This window comes from Vipera ursinii, assembly GCF_947247035.1.
Source record: "Vipera ursinii genome assembly, chromosome: 6".
Classification (NCBI taxonomy): domain Eukaryota; kingdom Metazoa; phylum Chordata; class Lepidosauria; order Squamata; family Viperidae; genus Vipera; species Vipera ursinii.
In genome coordinates, this window is record NC_139515.1 from 31740577 (window position 1) to 31754610 (window position 14034).

Consider the following 14034-nt stretch of genomic DNA (forward strand, 5'->3'; position numbering starts at 1 on the left):
GGTATGAATTCAACATAATTAAAAGGAAATATAAGTTAAATATATATGTATACATACAACTTACCAAATAATTAATAATATAAAATCTATCATATTCTTGGTTTTTAGCATTGATTTTACGATGTTGCTTCTTCCTCATGTGTTCCTTGAGTTTCTTCTTATCCTCGAATGTTTTTTCACAGTATAAACATTGGAAACTAAGAGTTAGCAAAAGAAAAATGAAATTATTATAATACTATCAATTAGCAAAATTAACTTGTGATGCTAACCAAAGTGGTTCATTTTTAAATATGTAAGATACTCTTTATCAGCATCAGAAAGATATTTAAGAAAACTTTTATTAATAAATCATTCAAGCAACCTCTGCAGCATCTAAAATCAACTGTTTCAACTGCTAAACTGGAAAGGCAGTTTAATGTAATGGTTAAGGTATTAGCCTATAAACCAGGAAATTGAATTCTAATTCCACCTTAGGTATGAAAAACCAGCTGGGTGACTTTGAGCCAATCACTCTCTCTCTTAACGCAACTCACTTATAGGGGAAAAACAGAAGGTATTGGTATGTTTGTGCCATGAGCTGCATATGAAAAAAAGATGGGATAATTTTGAAGACCATATAGGAGCCGTGACCACGGGGGCTTTTGCCCAGGTTCGCCTGGTGTGCCAGTTGCGACCCTATCTGGACCGAGATGCCCTACGCACAGTCACTCATGCGCTCGTGACCTCCCGTTTGGACTACTGCAACACTCTCTACATGGGGCTGCCCTTGAGGACTACTCGGAGGCTTCAACTGGTGCAGAATGCGGCCGTGCGAGTTGTGATGGGGGTCTCCCGATACTCCCATGTAACACCTCTACTCCGCGAGCTGCATTGGCTTCCGGTTGCCCTCCGGGTGAAATTCAAGGTGCTGGTGATGACCTATAAAGCCCTACATGGCTTGGGTCCGGGATATCTGAGGGAACACCTGCTGCCGGCATCAAGTTCCCTTCGTCCAGTGCGCTCCCACAGGGAGGGTCTTCTCAGGGTGCCACCGGTAAGAGATTGCCGGCGGGTAACACCAGGGATAGGGCCTTCTCAGTGGGCGCGCCCGCCCTTTGGAACCAGCTGCCAGTGGAGCTGAGGACTGCCCCCGACCTCCGTTCATTCCGCCGGGGCCTGAAGACCTGGCTCTTCGAGCTCTCTGGCCCAGGCTGAGGATTAATTTATTTTAATTGGGGGTTTTATTATACAGGGATAAATTTAATCTTTTTTAAACTTGGTTTTTAACTTTTGTATTTTTGGTTTTTAATTACCCTGTAAACCGCACTGAGTCCTCCGGGAAAGGGCGGTATAGAAATGTAATAAAATAAAAAAAATAAAAATAAATAAATAAATAAAATAAATAAAAAAATCTAAAAATAAAAATTCTCATGACTTATTTTATAACCAACCCATAAAAATCGGTAATAAAATTAATAAAGTTAATAAAGCAACTAGTCAAAAAAGTTAAGCAGCTAGGAGCACAAGTACAGGTGAAACTCAAAAAATTAGAATATCATGCAAAAGTTCATTTATTTCAGTAATGCAACTTAAAAGGGGAAACTAATATATGAGATAGGCTCATTACATGCAAAGCAAGATAGTTCAAGCCGTGATTTGTCATAATTGTGATGATTATGGCTTACAGCTCATGAAAACCCCAAATCCACAATCTCAGAAAATTAGAATATTGTGAAAAGGTGCAATATTCTAGGCTCAAAGTGTCCCACTCTAATCAGTTAATTAAGCCATAACATCTGCAAAGGGTTCCTGAGCCTTTAAATGGTCTCTCAGTCTGGTTCAGTAGGAATCACAATCATGGGGAAGACTGCTGACTTGACAGTTGTGCAGAAAACCATCATTGACACCCTCCATAAGGAGGGAAAGCCTCAAAAGGTAATTGCAAAAGAAGTTGGATGTTCCCAAAGTGCTGTATCAAAGCACATTAATAGAAAGTTATGTGGAAGGGAAAAGTGTGGAAGAAAAAGGTGCACAAGAAGCAGGGATGACCGCAGCCTGGAGAGGATTGTCAGGAAAAGGCCATTCAAAAGTGTTGGGGACTTTCACAAGGAGTGGACTGAGGCTGGAGTCAGTGCATCAAGAGCCACCACACACAGACGGATCCTGGACATGGGCTTCAAATGTCATATTCCCCTTGTCAAGCTGCTCCTGAACAACAAACAATGTCAGAAGCGTCTTATCTGGGCTAAAGTAAAACAGACCTGGTCTGTTGCTCAGTGGTCCAAAGTCCAACTTTTGCATCTTATTTGGAAACCAAGGACCCAGAGTCTGGAGGAAGAATGGAGAGGCACACACTGCAAGATGCTTGAAGTCTAGTGTGAAGTTTCCACAGTCTGTGTTGTCATCTGCTGGTGTTGGTTGACTGTGCTTCATTAAGTCCAGGGTCAACGCAGCTGTCTACCAGGAGATTTTGGAGCACTTCATGCTTCCTTCCGCAGACGAGCTTTATGGGGATGTGACTTCATTTTCCAGCAGGACTTGGCACCTGCCCACACTGCCCAAAGCACCAAAACCTGGTTCAATGAGCGTGGGATTACTGTGCTTGATTGGCCAGCAAACTCGCCTGACCTAGAATCTATGGGGCATTGCCAAGAGAAAGATGAGCGACGTGAGACTGAACAATGCAGAAGAGCTGAAGGCTGCTATTGAAGCATCCTGGTCTTCCATAACACCTCAGCAGTGCCACAGGCTGATAGCTTCCATGCCACGCCGCATTGAGGCAGTAATTGCTGCAAAAGGGGCCCAAACCAAGTACTGAATACATTTGCATGCTTATACTTTTCAGAGGTCTGATATTGTTCTATGTACACTCCTTGTTTTATTGATTGCATGTAATATTCTAAATGGACTCCAGAAGATGGTAGAGGACAGGAAGGCCTGGAGGAACGTTGTCCATAGGGTCGCGATGAGTCGGACTCGACTTTGCAGCTAACAACAACAATATTCTAATTTTCTGAGATTGTGGATTTGGGGTTTTCATGAGTTGTACGCCATAATCATCACAATTATGACAAACCACGGCTTGAACTATCTTGCTTTGCATGTAATGAGTCTACCTCATATATTAGTTTCCCCTTTTAAGTTGCATTACTGAAATAAATGAACTTTTGCACGATATTCTAATTTTTCGAGTTTCACCTATAGTGTTCTCATCAGTACTCCCAATGAAAGGCCAACACCCTTTGAGGGGAAAAAACAATTCTAGAAATAAACCACTGGCTAAAGGGTTGGTGTTGCCATGCACTGCATTTTCCTATGCAATGGACTGTTGGCAAGGGATGGGCTGCAAATCATGAAAACAGGGAAAAATGTACTAAGATAAAGACTGGCCTAACTCATTAGAAGAGCTTTAAACTAAAATTGAGGGGGAAGGGTGATCAGTCATTAGAATCTCTAGAACACAAAACTAATCATAAATCCCAAGAAAACAAATCAAACAAAGAAGTAGGGTGTGATGAGAAAAAAGAAAAAAAAATTGAACAATAATCAGGAGATCCAGGAAACATACACATGGACAGACATAAAAGCCTTAAATGTTTATATACTAATGCTCAAAGTTTGGGGAACTAACAGGTTGAACTAGAAGCAATAGCACATGAGGGTGGCTATGACATAGTTGGCATTACAGAAACCTGGTGGGACAAAACCCATGACTGGAATGAACTGATGGATGGATACAAATTGTTCAAAAGAAACAGAACTACAAAAAGAGGAGGGGAAGTTACACTATATGTAAGAGAATACTAGATATCTACAGAAATGCACATGATCAAAGATAAAGGCCCACCAGAATATATATGGGTCTATATAAAAGGGGGGGAAATTGCCATAAGGGTATACTACATGCCACCCAACCAATCAGAAGAAATAGATGAACTCTTTGCCAACCAGTTAACAAATGTATGTAGGAAGCATACCATAGTAGTAATGGGAGACTTCAACTACCCAGATATCAGCTGGGAGACAAACTCTGCAACAAGATTTGATTCCTAACCAACCTAGCCAACAACTGTGGCATCCAAAGGGTAGAGGAGGGAACTAGAAGTAAAGCTATACTGGATATAATTCTTATTAACAGAGAAGAAGTGATAAAGGGAATTGAAGTTGCCGGAACCTTGGGGGAAAGTGACCACATCATACTGGAATTCAATATAATGCAAACACTAGCAATAGAAAATAATTCAACCAATGTCTTAAACTTTAAAAAAGCTGATTTTAACAAACTCAGAGAGAAGCTAGGAAAGATTCCATGGATAAAAATTCTAAAGGGGAAAGCAACTCAAGAAGCATGGGAAACACTGAAAAATGCTATCATAAAAGCCCAGTCCAGCACAATACCACTGAAAAAGAAAAACAAGAAAGTCAAGAAGAAACCAGCATGGCTGGACAAAGATCTCTCAGACAAACTGAAAGACAAATACGACAAGTACAAAAAATGGAAAGAGGGACACATAACTAAGGCAGCAGACAGCCAGAACATGCAAACACGGTCAGGAAAGGCTCCGAATGAACAAAGACTTGCAACAGAAATCAAGGATAATAAAAAGTTTCTTTCAACATATTAATAACAAAAAAAGTCAAGGAAACTGTAGGTCCACTAAAGAGATATGGCAAGGAAGAACAAGCAATAGGGAGAAAGCAGAGGTGCTTAACTTATTCTTTGCATCAATCTTCACACAAAAAGAAATAGCACAACATAACAAAAAAAAATACTGCAAAAGACAAACTGGAAACAAAAATTAAACTAAGCAAGAAAATGGTAAGAGAACACCTATCCAACCTTGATGAATATAAATCACCAGGACTCGACAGATTACATCCCAGAGTTCTGAAAGAGCTGACAGATGTTATCTCAGAACCACTGCACCTTTCAAAAATCCTGCAGCACCGGGGAAGTACCTGAGGATTGGAAACGGGCTAATGTGGTTCCCATCATCAAGAAAGAAAAAAAAACAGACCCAGGAAACTACAGACCAATCTAACATCAATACCTGGGAAGATCCTGGAAAAGATAATCAAAAAACAGATCTGCGAACAACTAGAAGCAAACAAAGTTATAACTGGTAGCCAGCAAGGGTTTGTTAAAAACAGATCATGCCAAACCAATCTTATTTCATTCTTTGATAAAGTGACCAAATCAGTAGACCAGCAAAACGCTGTGGACATAGCATACTTAGATTTCAGTATGGCATTCAACAAAGTAGACCACAATCTACTGTTTGGTAAGCTAGAAAAAGGTGGAATAGACAATCTCACCACCAGATGGATTTGTAGCTGGCTGACAAACTGTACTCAAAGAGAAGTACATGGAGAGAAGTAAGCAGTGGGGAAGCACAAGGCTCCGTCTTAGGCCCAGTATTCTTTAATATCTTCATCAATGACTTAGATGAGGGAGTAGAAGGGGAACTCATCAGATTTGCAAATGACACTAAACTGGCAGGAATAGCCAACACCCTAGAAGACAAGTTCAGGATTCAAAAAGGTCTTGGCAAACTGGAACAATGGGCCCTATCCAAGAAAATGAGTTTTAATGTGGAGAAAAGCAAAGTTTTACATTTAGGCAGGAAAAATCAAAGATATAAGTACAGACTCGGCGAGATCTGGTTCAAAAACAGTAACTGTGAGAGGAACCTTGGAGTCCTAGTGGACGATCATTTGACTATGAGCCAGCAATGTGCAGCAGCCGCCAAAAAAACTAATAAAATTGTGGCTTGTATAAACAGAGGCATAGAATCAAGATCATGTGAAGTATTAGCACCGCTTTATAAAACCCTAATGAGACCACACCTGGAATACTGCAACCAATTTTGGTCAACATATTACAAGAAAGATGTTGAGACCTTGAAAAAAGTTCAGAGAAGAGCAACTAAGATGATCCAAGGCCTGGAGACTAAAACATATGAAGAACGGCTGCAGGACTTTGATTTGGCTAGTCTAAAGAAAAGAAGAAATAGGGATGACATGATAGCAGTATTCCAGTATTTGAGAGACTGCCACAAAGACGAGGGGGTCAAATTATTCTCCAAAGCATCAGAGGGCAGGACAAGAAACAATTGTTGGAAAGTGACCAAAGACAGAAGCAACCTGGAATTAAGGAGAAAGTTCTTAACAGTGAGGACAATTAACCAGTGGAACAGCTTGCCTTCAGAAATCATGGAGGTTTTTTAGAAGAGACTGGACAGTTACTTGTCTGAGATGGTATAGGTTCTCCTGCTTGAGCGGGAGGCTGGACTAGAAGACCTCCAAGATCCCTTCCAGCTCTATTCTATTCTATTCTATTCTATTCTATTCTATTCTATTCTATTCTATTCTATTCTATTCTATTCTATTCTATTCTATTCTATTCTATTCTATTCTATTCTATTCTATTCTATTCTATTCTATTCTATTCCTAACTCACATAAATGTTAAAAGCCTCCCAAATCCTACCATGATTAAATAGGTAAGTCAGTAAGTTTCAGAAAAGATATAACATTCAGAACAGTAGTAATTCATCTTTTTATTGATGAAAAAATGAAGAAAAAAGAAAGTAAATATATAAATTTAAAACGGAATGTGAAGCTACCATTATAAAACAAAACCAATATTGCACACACCTCAAATAGAAGATATATTAATACGGTGCTTCTCAAACTTTTTCCTTCATTTTCAAAACTTTTCTATCAGAAGATCCTTTTTACCCAATATAAGTAAACCAGTTTAAATCAATTGAAATGTCCTGATTGTGCTTGGACTATCCTTTCCTGTGTCACTTTTACCCAATTTGGGTAGTTTACCAAGGTTAGGGAACACTGTTTAAAGTCTTGGCTATAGACAAATAGATACCTGTCAATTTTTTTCTGAAGAACATCCAAAAACTCCTTACAGTTCACAATGTTATCTGGCAATCCAATATTGAATGCATGATCTTTTGTCATGTGATTGAGAAGGACTGATCTACAAAATAAATGAAACAGAATATAGGTGTTGCTTCCCCCCCCCCCACCCTACATACATTTCAGGTCACCATTAAATAAACGCAAATGAAAACCATAATCCTTGGAATTAAGCAGTGCTGCTAGAATTTTGCTTAGATTTCCAATTTCACTGTAAACAGCCATGCAAAGATGAATAATATCCAAAGCAGCTCTTAATATCCAGAAATTCACAAATGCTACTTGAAATACTTTCAAAGAGTGGCTAAGTAGCTGTAGTGATCCTTTTACTGACAGAATTTGTGCTTAACCAAAGAAAAATTTGAATTTCAGACCAATAAAATTATTAGTGAATAACTTCATGGAAACCTTTTTATTTTGCTAGCAGCAAAGAATTAGGATGCATATATTTCAAAGTTATTTCCTTCTCACAGCAGCATATCACAACATCATCTACATCTTTAAAACCAAAACCAATTCTGATTTTGATCAATATTGTAATTATACATCAAGGATACCATTTCACACTGCAGCAGAGAAGACAAATGATTTTAATAGAGGAGGGTAGGCAATATATTTCATACTTCATTAGAATAGAAACACTGGTGGCAAACAACCACAATCATATACATTTTCTTTTAAAGCAAAGACCATATGAAGATAATACAGAAATCTATTTTATTACTTGGAGCGATAATCACTCACTATGTAGATTCCACTTACAAAGTAGTACTACTATAATTCATTTTATTATTCAGATACAGCAAACCCAAACATATTGTGTCCCCTCCCTTCTCAAGTCTCAGTTCAGTAATTCCTGTCTTGGTAAAACTCTATTTGAAGTTCAGAGAGTGGAGCCCACACATCCTGGCTCATTCTCATGTTCACATCATTCTATTTGCTGGGCTGAATAGTTGCATCAAAAATAGAATAACATAGAGAACCAAAATGATATTCAGAGTAAGCAGGGCCCAGCCTACCTAACTATCATCTTGAGATTCCAGGATTCAAAACTTTCTACTGCCCGAAGCATCACAAGGAAACCACACCCACTCCATTGCCAGCAATGGGGAAAAAGTTCCAATACATCACACAATGTCATGTGACGTCGTGAGTTTGACATGTCTGGCATAGAGTCTAAAAACCTGTGATGGTTTTACTTAAAATTATAGAGAACTATTTTCAACAATGCTTTCCTTTATGGCTGGAATATACAGATCTAAAATAAATAATAGGTTTGGAGCAGGTTTTCTACTAGGTAGAGCAAAATTATTTATCAATTTATAAAAGGGTGAAACTCAGCAGGGAGTTACAACATAATGTGTTGCACTGTGCTGAACTATATGCAATATATTCTTGTAATACATTGTACAATATGTGGTGCAGAGAGAAAGAAAAAGTTCTATCAGAATATTAAAATTTGGGAGCTTCCACCAAAATTAATTTGGGTCAGACAAAAAACCTGTTCCTTCACACCATAGGTAACTAAACATATATATGACATCACCACAGTGGAGCATAGTGGTCTAGCGGTTAAGACACTGGGTTTGTCGATGAGAAGGTTGGCAATTTGAGATTCAAGTACGGGGTCATAGGGTGAGCTCCCAATCTTGCCCCAGCTCCTGCTAACCTAGCAGTTCAAAAGCATGCAAATATAACTAGATAAATAGGTACCACTTCAGTGGGAAGATAACAGTGTTCCATGTGTCTTGGCATATAGTCATACTGGCCACATGCCACAGAAGCATCTTTGAACAACACTGGCTCCCTCAGCCAAGAAACGGAGATAAGCAGTGGCCTCTACACAACTGGACAGGGAAAACCTTTACCTTTACATCATCACAAACCTTGGAGATGCTAACTAAATTACATAGCCTTTTTGCTATTTACTATCAGCTATCAAGAGTCATTAGAACCATGATTCACCTCTGTGCTGAGGAGCTTCTTAGGAGCATTGGGCGGAATAATGGATGAAACAGACCACTAGACCAGTGCTTTTCAACCTGTGGTATGCATACCATTGGTGGTACTTTGGCACCTGGCAGGTGGTATGCGTTGTAAAAATATATATAAAAATGTGTAAAAGTGTAGCAGGGCATGAGCTGAAGCAGCAGCAACACCACACAGACCACTGGGAGAGTCAGCTGGAGTTACAGTGTTGCCAGGGCTCTGGGAGTTCCCAGGATCGCCTTGGGGATCCAGCTGATTGACGCTTCTGGAAGCAGTGCAGCCTTGGGGAAAATGGGGAGGGGGAGAGGATATAAAGGGATGTTTTGGAGGGAAAGGGAGTAAAAAACCTGATGGGGAAAGAGAAGGAGATAGAGAAAGAGGTGGAGAAATGCACAGCCTTGGGGAAAGGCATCAGCTGCAGCTACACTGAAGAGAAAAGGAGGAGAGATGAAAGCCTATAAAAGAAGTTTCGGAGGGAAAGGGAGGGAAAAATACCCAAAGGGGAAAGAGAAGGGGACGGAGAAAGAGAGGCGGAGGAGAGGCTACTTTGAGTCAACCAAAAGGAGAGAAAGGGATAGAACAATGCAAAGATTGTCAAAGAAACAAGCCCAAGTTTCTCATTAAAAGTGTGGTACGTGGGTGTACAGGTAGTCATCAACGTACAACACAGTTGAGCCCAACATTTATATTTCTAAGTGAGAAATTTGTTGAATGAATTTTGTCCCATTTTATGACTTTTCTTGCCACATTTGTTAAGTGAATCACTGCAGTTGTTAAATTAATAACATAGTTCTTAAGTGAATCTGATTTCTCCATTGACTTTGCTTGTCAGAAGGTTTCAAAAGGGGATCACATAACCCTGAAACATTGTGACCATCATAAATATGAATCACTTGCCAAGCATCCAAATGTAAATCACTTGACCCCGGAGATGCTGCAACGGTCATAAGAGTGAAAAATGGTCATAATTCACTTTTTTCAGTGCCGTTGTAACTTTGAACAGTCACTAAGCAAACAATTGTAAGTTGAGGAGTACCTGCACTTAATCACTTTTTTTTCCTTTTGACACCTTGCTAGGTGACTGGTGGTACTCGCATATTGCCATATCCTAAAAGTGGTACAATCTGTGAAAAGGTTGAAAAGCACTGCATTACACCATGTGGTTTTATGTTGACCTCAGATATGGTGAACTGTAACTCCCACAGAGTTACAATTATCCTATTGGGTAAAGTCAATGGCTAAGAATCAACAAAAGCTAATAGCTGTTGAGCCATGTTTCACACCTTTGCTATAGGCTACTACCCTAATTTGTAAGCATACTATAACAACGTCTGAAAACTGTTCTTTGATACCCCATCTGAACTTCCTCCAATTATATAGCATTAGGATGTTCAAAACACACTATAAAATGTTCAGTACTAACCTGTTGCCTGAAAAAGGCTGGTCACAAAACATGCATATGTAATGAAAATCTGCATCATATCTTTCTTGCTGCTGCTGATCCACAATATCTTTCTATTGATTGAAAAACAAAATATTCCATCACATCTTTGTTAAGAACGTGTTGCAAGTTAGTCCTAGAAAAAATATGTTGTTTCTTTATTATAATATCATGTTGAACTGTGCTGAACTATATACAACATATTCTTGTAATATATTGTATAAGTGGTGCAATATTATTTGACAATTGGGAAAAAAATGTTTTTGCTCTTATTTATTAAGTTAATATATTCCCATAGTATAAAGTTGCAATAACAGCAACAAATGAAGACTGATCAAACTAAGTATTTTGAATACTGAAGAAACTGTAACCATCCCAACTCTCCAACTACATGAAATCCTAAAAATATTTAGAAGATCTGTTAAACAACTATGACTTGATGGACTTAGTCTACAATACAAGTTAGTTAACATGACTGTCAGTGGCAGCTTGAGAAGCAGATGAGCCTCTCTTTCTCTCTCAGACCAATTTACCACTGAGGGTTTGTATGGGGAAAAAGTATGTCTAGCATTGTGTTATATACCAGTGCATATCAACGCAAAGTAAAAAAACCCACATGCACAAACATAAATCAATTTTATACTTTTAAAAATACATTTAAAAGCAAAAAAGCTTTTCATAAATTATTTCTAATGAGCCTCCCACTTTTTTCAGTTCCTCTGTTCCTATTCCTGCTTTTATTTTTTTACTGCTTTTACTGGATTTTACTGCTCAGTACTCCGAGTGCTTAGCTACATGTTGCTTTGGGCAACAAACCGAGTGTGAGAGAATCAAGATATATCTTTGCCATGTAAAACCAAAGAAATAAATCATTTATATTTTGGTAATAGGAAATTATCAAGAGACGGAGAACCAGGACTGTTTTTTTATTGAGTTTTACAATACATTTTTGAATACAACCCCCCCTCCCCCTCCCCTCTCCCCAACCCCTCCCAACCCTCCCCTCCCCGACTTCCCAGAGCAAAATACAGGGTATAAAAATACAAACATAATCTAAAATATGCAAACAACTATAAAATATTAAATTCTATCGCACTTTAACTCTTAGTAAAATGACTACGAACTAGTTATACATTATATCCGCTACTTATTCAAATGCTAAATGAAACTTTTTAGTCCCATATTTATTCTGGATATAATCAATCCATCTTCTCCACTCCACAATATATCTCTGTTGCAATTGGTCTTTCAAATACACTGAGATCTTTGCCATTTCCGCCAAGTTGGAAACTTTTAAAGTCCATTCTTCTATAGTCAGCAGTTCTTCCTTTTTCCAATATTGCGCTACTAAAAGTCTCGCTACCGTAATTAAATTCAACATCCACTTAGTGTCCACAACGGTAGTATCTGTGATAATACCCAATAAAAACAGTTGCGGACAAAACATTATCCTTTTCTTGAATATTTTTTGCAAATTCCACCAAATTTTAATCCAAAAAGCTTTAACCCTTTTACAAGTCCACCATATATGAAAATACGTTGCATCCGCACAACCACACCTCCAACATTTGGGCTGGCAGTTCGGATACATACTTGCTAATTTTTTAGGATCTAAGTGCCACCTATAAAACATTTTGTAAAAGTTCTCTCTTAAATTTTGGGCCTGTGTAAATTTTACATTTCTCACCCAGATCTTTTCCCAAGTATCCATTGTAATAACTTCTTGAAAATTCAGAGCCCACTTTATCATACAATCTTTAACAAGTTCCGTCTCTGAATCAATTTCTATCAATGCAAGATAGAAAGGCTCAGCTAATCTCAATGTACACATGTATAATAATAAGGTTTATTATTATTATTATATATCCTTTTTATATGTGCTTTACCTTGATCTCTAATTTGCTTTACCAAATTTTCATCAATCATTGAAAAACCAGTTTTCTGGTCCTCTTTCCACCTAGCCTGTAATTGCCCATACTGAAACCAGGTTTCTACAATCTTTCCTTCTTTTAAAATGTTGTATGACTTTAATTGCCATACATTCCTCTCAAAACTTAAAATTTCCTTATATGTAGTCACATCATGTTTAAATCCAACATTTATATTTTCTATTGCGTGTTTAGGTATTGCCCAAATAGGTATCTTATAATTTAACTTATGTCTATACATTTTCCAGACTCGCAACAGAGCATACCTTAAAATATGTATCTTAAACACATTATCCACCTTCTTATCATACAATAAATATGCATGCCATCCAAATAACAAATCATGACCCTCAAGATTTAATAATCTCGCTTGTGTTAAATTAAACCAGTCACTTATTGCTGACAAAGCAGCAGCCTCATAATATAATTTGAAATTAGGCATTTTAAGACCACCTCTTTCACGCGTATCTTGCATAATCTTAAATTTAACTCGTGGCCTTTTCCCTGCCCAAACAAATTTATTAACTCCTTTTTGCCATTCCTCCAAATTTAAATCCTTTTTAAGTATAGGTATCATTTGAAATAAAAATAAAAATTTTGGCAAAACATTCATTTTCACTGCTGCGATTCTTCCCAGTAAAGATAATTGTAATTTTTTCCAACTATCTAATTCTTTTTGTACTTTTCCCCATAACTTTTCATAATTATTTTTATATAACTTCACATTTGAGGCTGACAAATATATCCCCAAGTATTTAACCCTTTTAACTATTTCAAATCCCGTTAGCTCTTCTAAAACAGCCTTTTGTGATACTGTCATATTTTTAGACAATATTTTAGTTTTTTGTATATTGATCTTAAATCCAGAAACTTTCCCATATTGCATTATTATCTCCATCAATTCTACAACTGAATAATCGGGCTGAGTTACTGTAACAACCAAATCATCTGCAAACGCCCTCAATCTATAATCCTGATCTCTTATTTGGATTCCCTTAATTTTATCCGAATCACATATTTTAATCAGTAATATTTCCAATGTTAAAACAAATAATAGAGGTGACAACGGGCACCCCTGCCTTGTACCTTTTTCAATATTGCATAATTCAGTCAGACTATTATTAACTATTATACGGGCTGTTTGCTTTTGATATATTGCCCTAATTGGTTGTAAAAATTTATCCCCAAATTCCATTTTCTCTAATACTTTCATCAAAAATTGCCAATCCAATTGATCAAAGGCTTTTTCAGCATCCAAAAAGATCAGCGCTGCAGGGATCTGATTGTTTCTTTCCAAAAATTCCAATAAATCTACAATATGTCTCACATTGTTCTTCATTTGTCTACCACTTATAAATCCAGTTTGATCACCATGAATTACTTGTTGTATTACTCTCATTAATCTGTTAGCTAAAATTTTTGCAAATATCTTGTCATCCGTATTCAAAAGTGATATTGGCCTATAATTTTTGGCTTGGGTGACATCCTGGTCTTCCTTCGGGATCAAAGAAATAAAAGCAGTCTTCCAAGATGGAGGTACCCCTCCTCCCATTTGAATTGTCTGAAACAATTCCCTTAAAGGCTTCACCATTTCTAACTGTAAATTTTTATAATACACAGCAGTCAATCCGTCAGTACCTGGCGGTTTACCCACTTTCAGTTGTTTAATTGCTAAAAAAAATCTTCATCAGTTATCAATTGATTCATCCCTTCCTTTTGTTCTTGCGTAAGAACAGGAATATTAGCTCTTGCCAAATAATTA

General features: G+C 37.6%; 1 protein-coding gene across 2 annotated transcripts in view; it reads right to left on the reverse strand.

Moving 5' to 3' along the window:
- ZNF277 (zinc finger protein 277) overlaps positions 1-14034 on the reverse strand; it is a 143719-nt gene that overhangs the window by 22051 nt on the left and 107634 nt on the right. Inside the window, exons 5-7 of one of the 2 annotated variants that reach the window (XM_083366706.1) lie at positions 10327-10418; positions 6865-6975; positions 65-197 (exon numbers count right to left, since the gene is read on the reverse strand). In XM_083366706.1, coding sequence (XP_083222832.1) covers positions 65-197; positions 6865-6975; positions 10327-10418 — 336 coding nt within the window. The remainder of the gene's footprint in view (positions 1-64; positions 198-6864; positions 6976-10326; positions 10419-14034) is intronic. The other variant, XM_083366707.1, reaches the window with a different exon arrangement.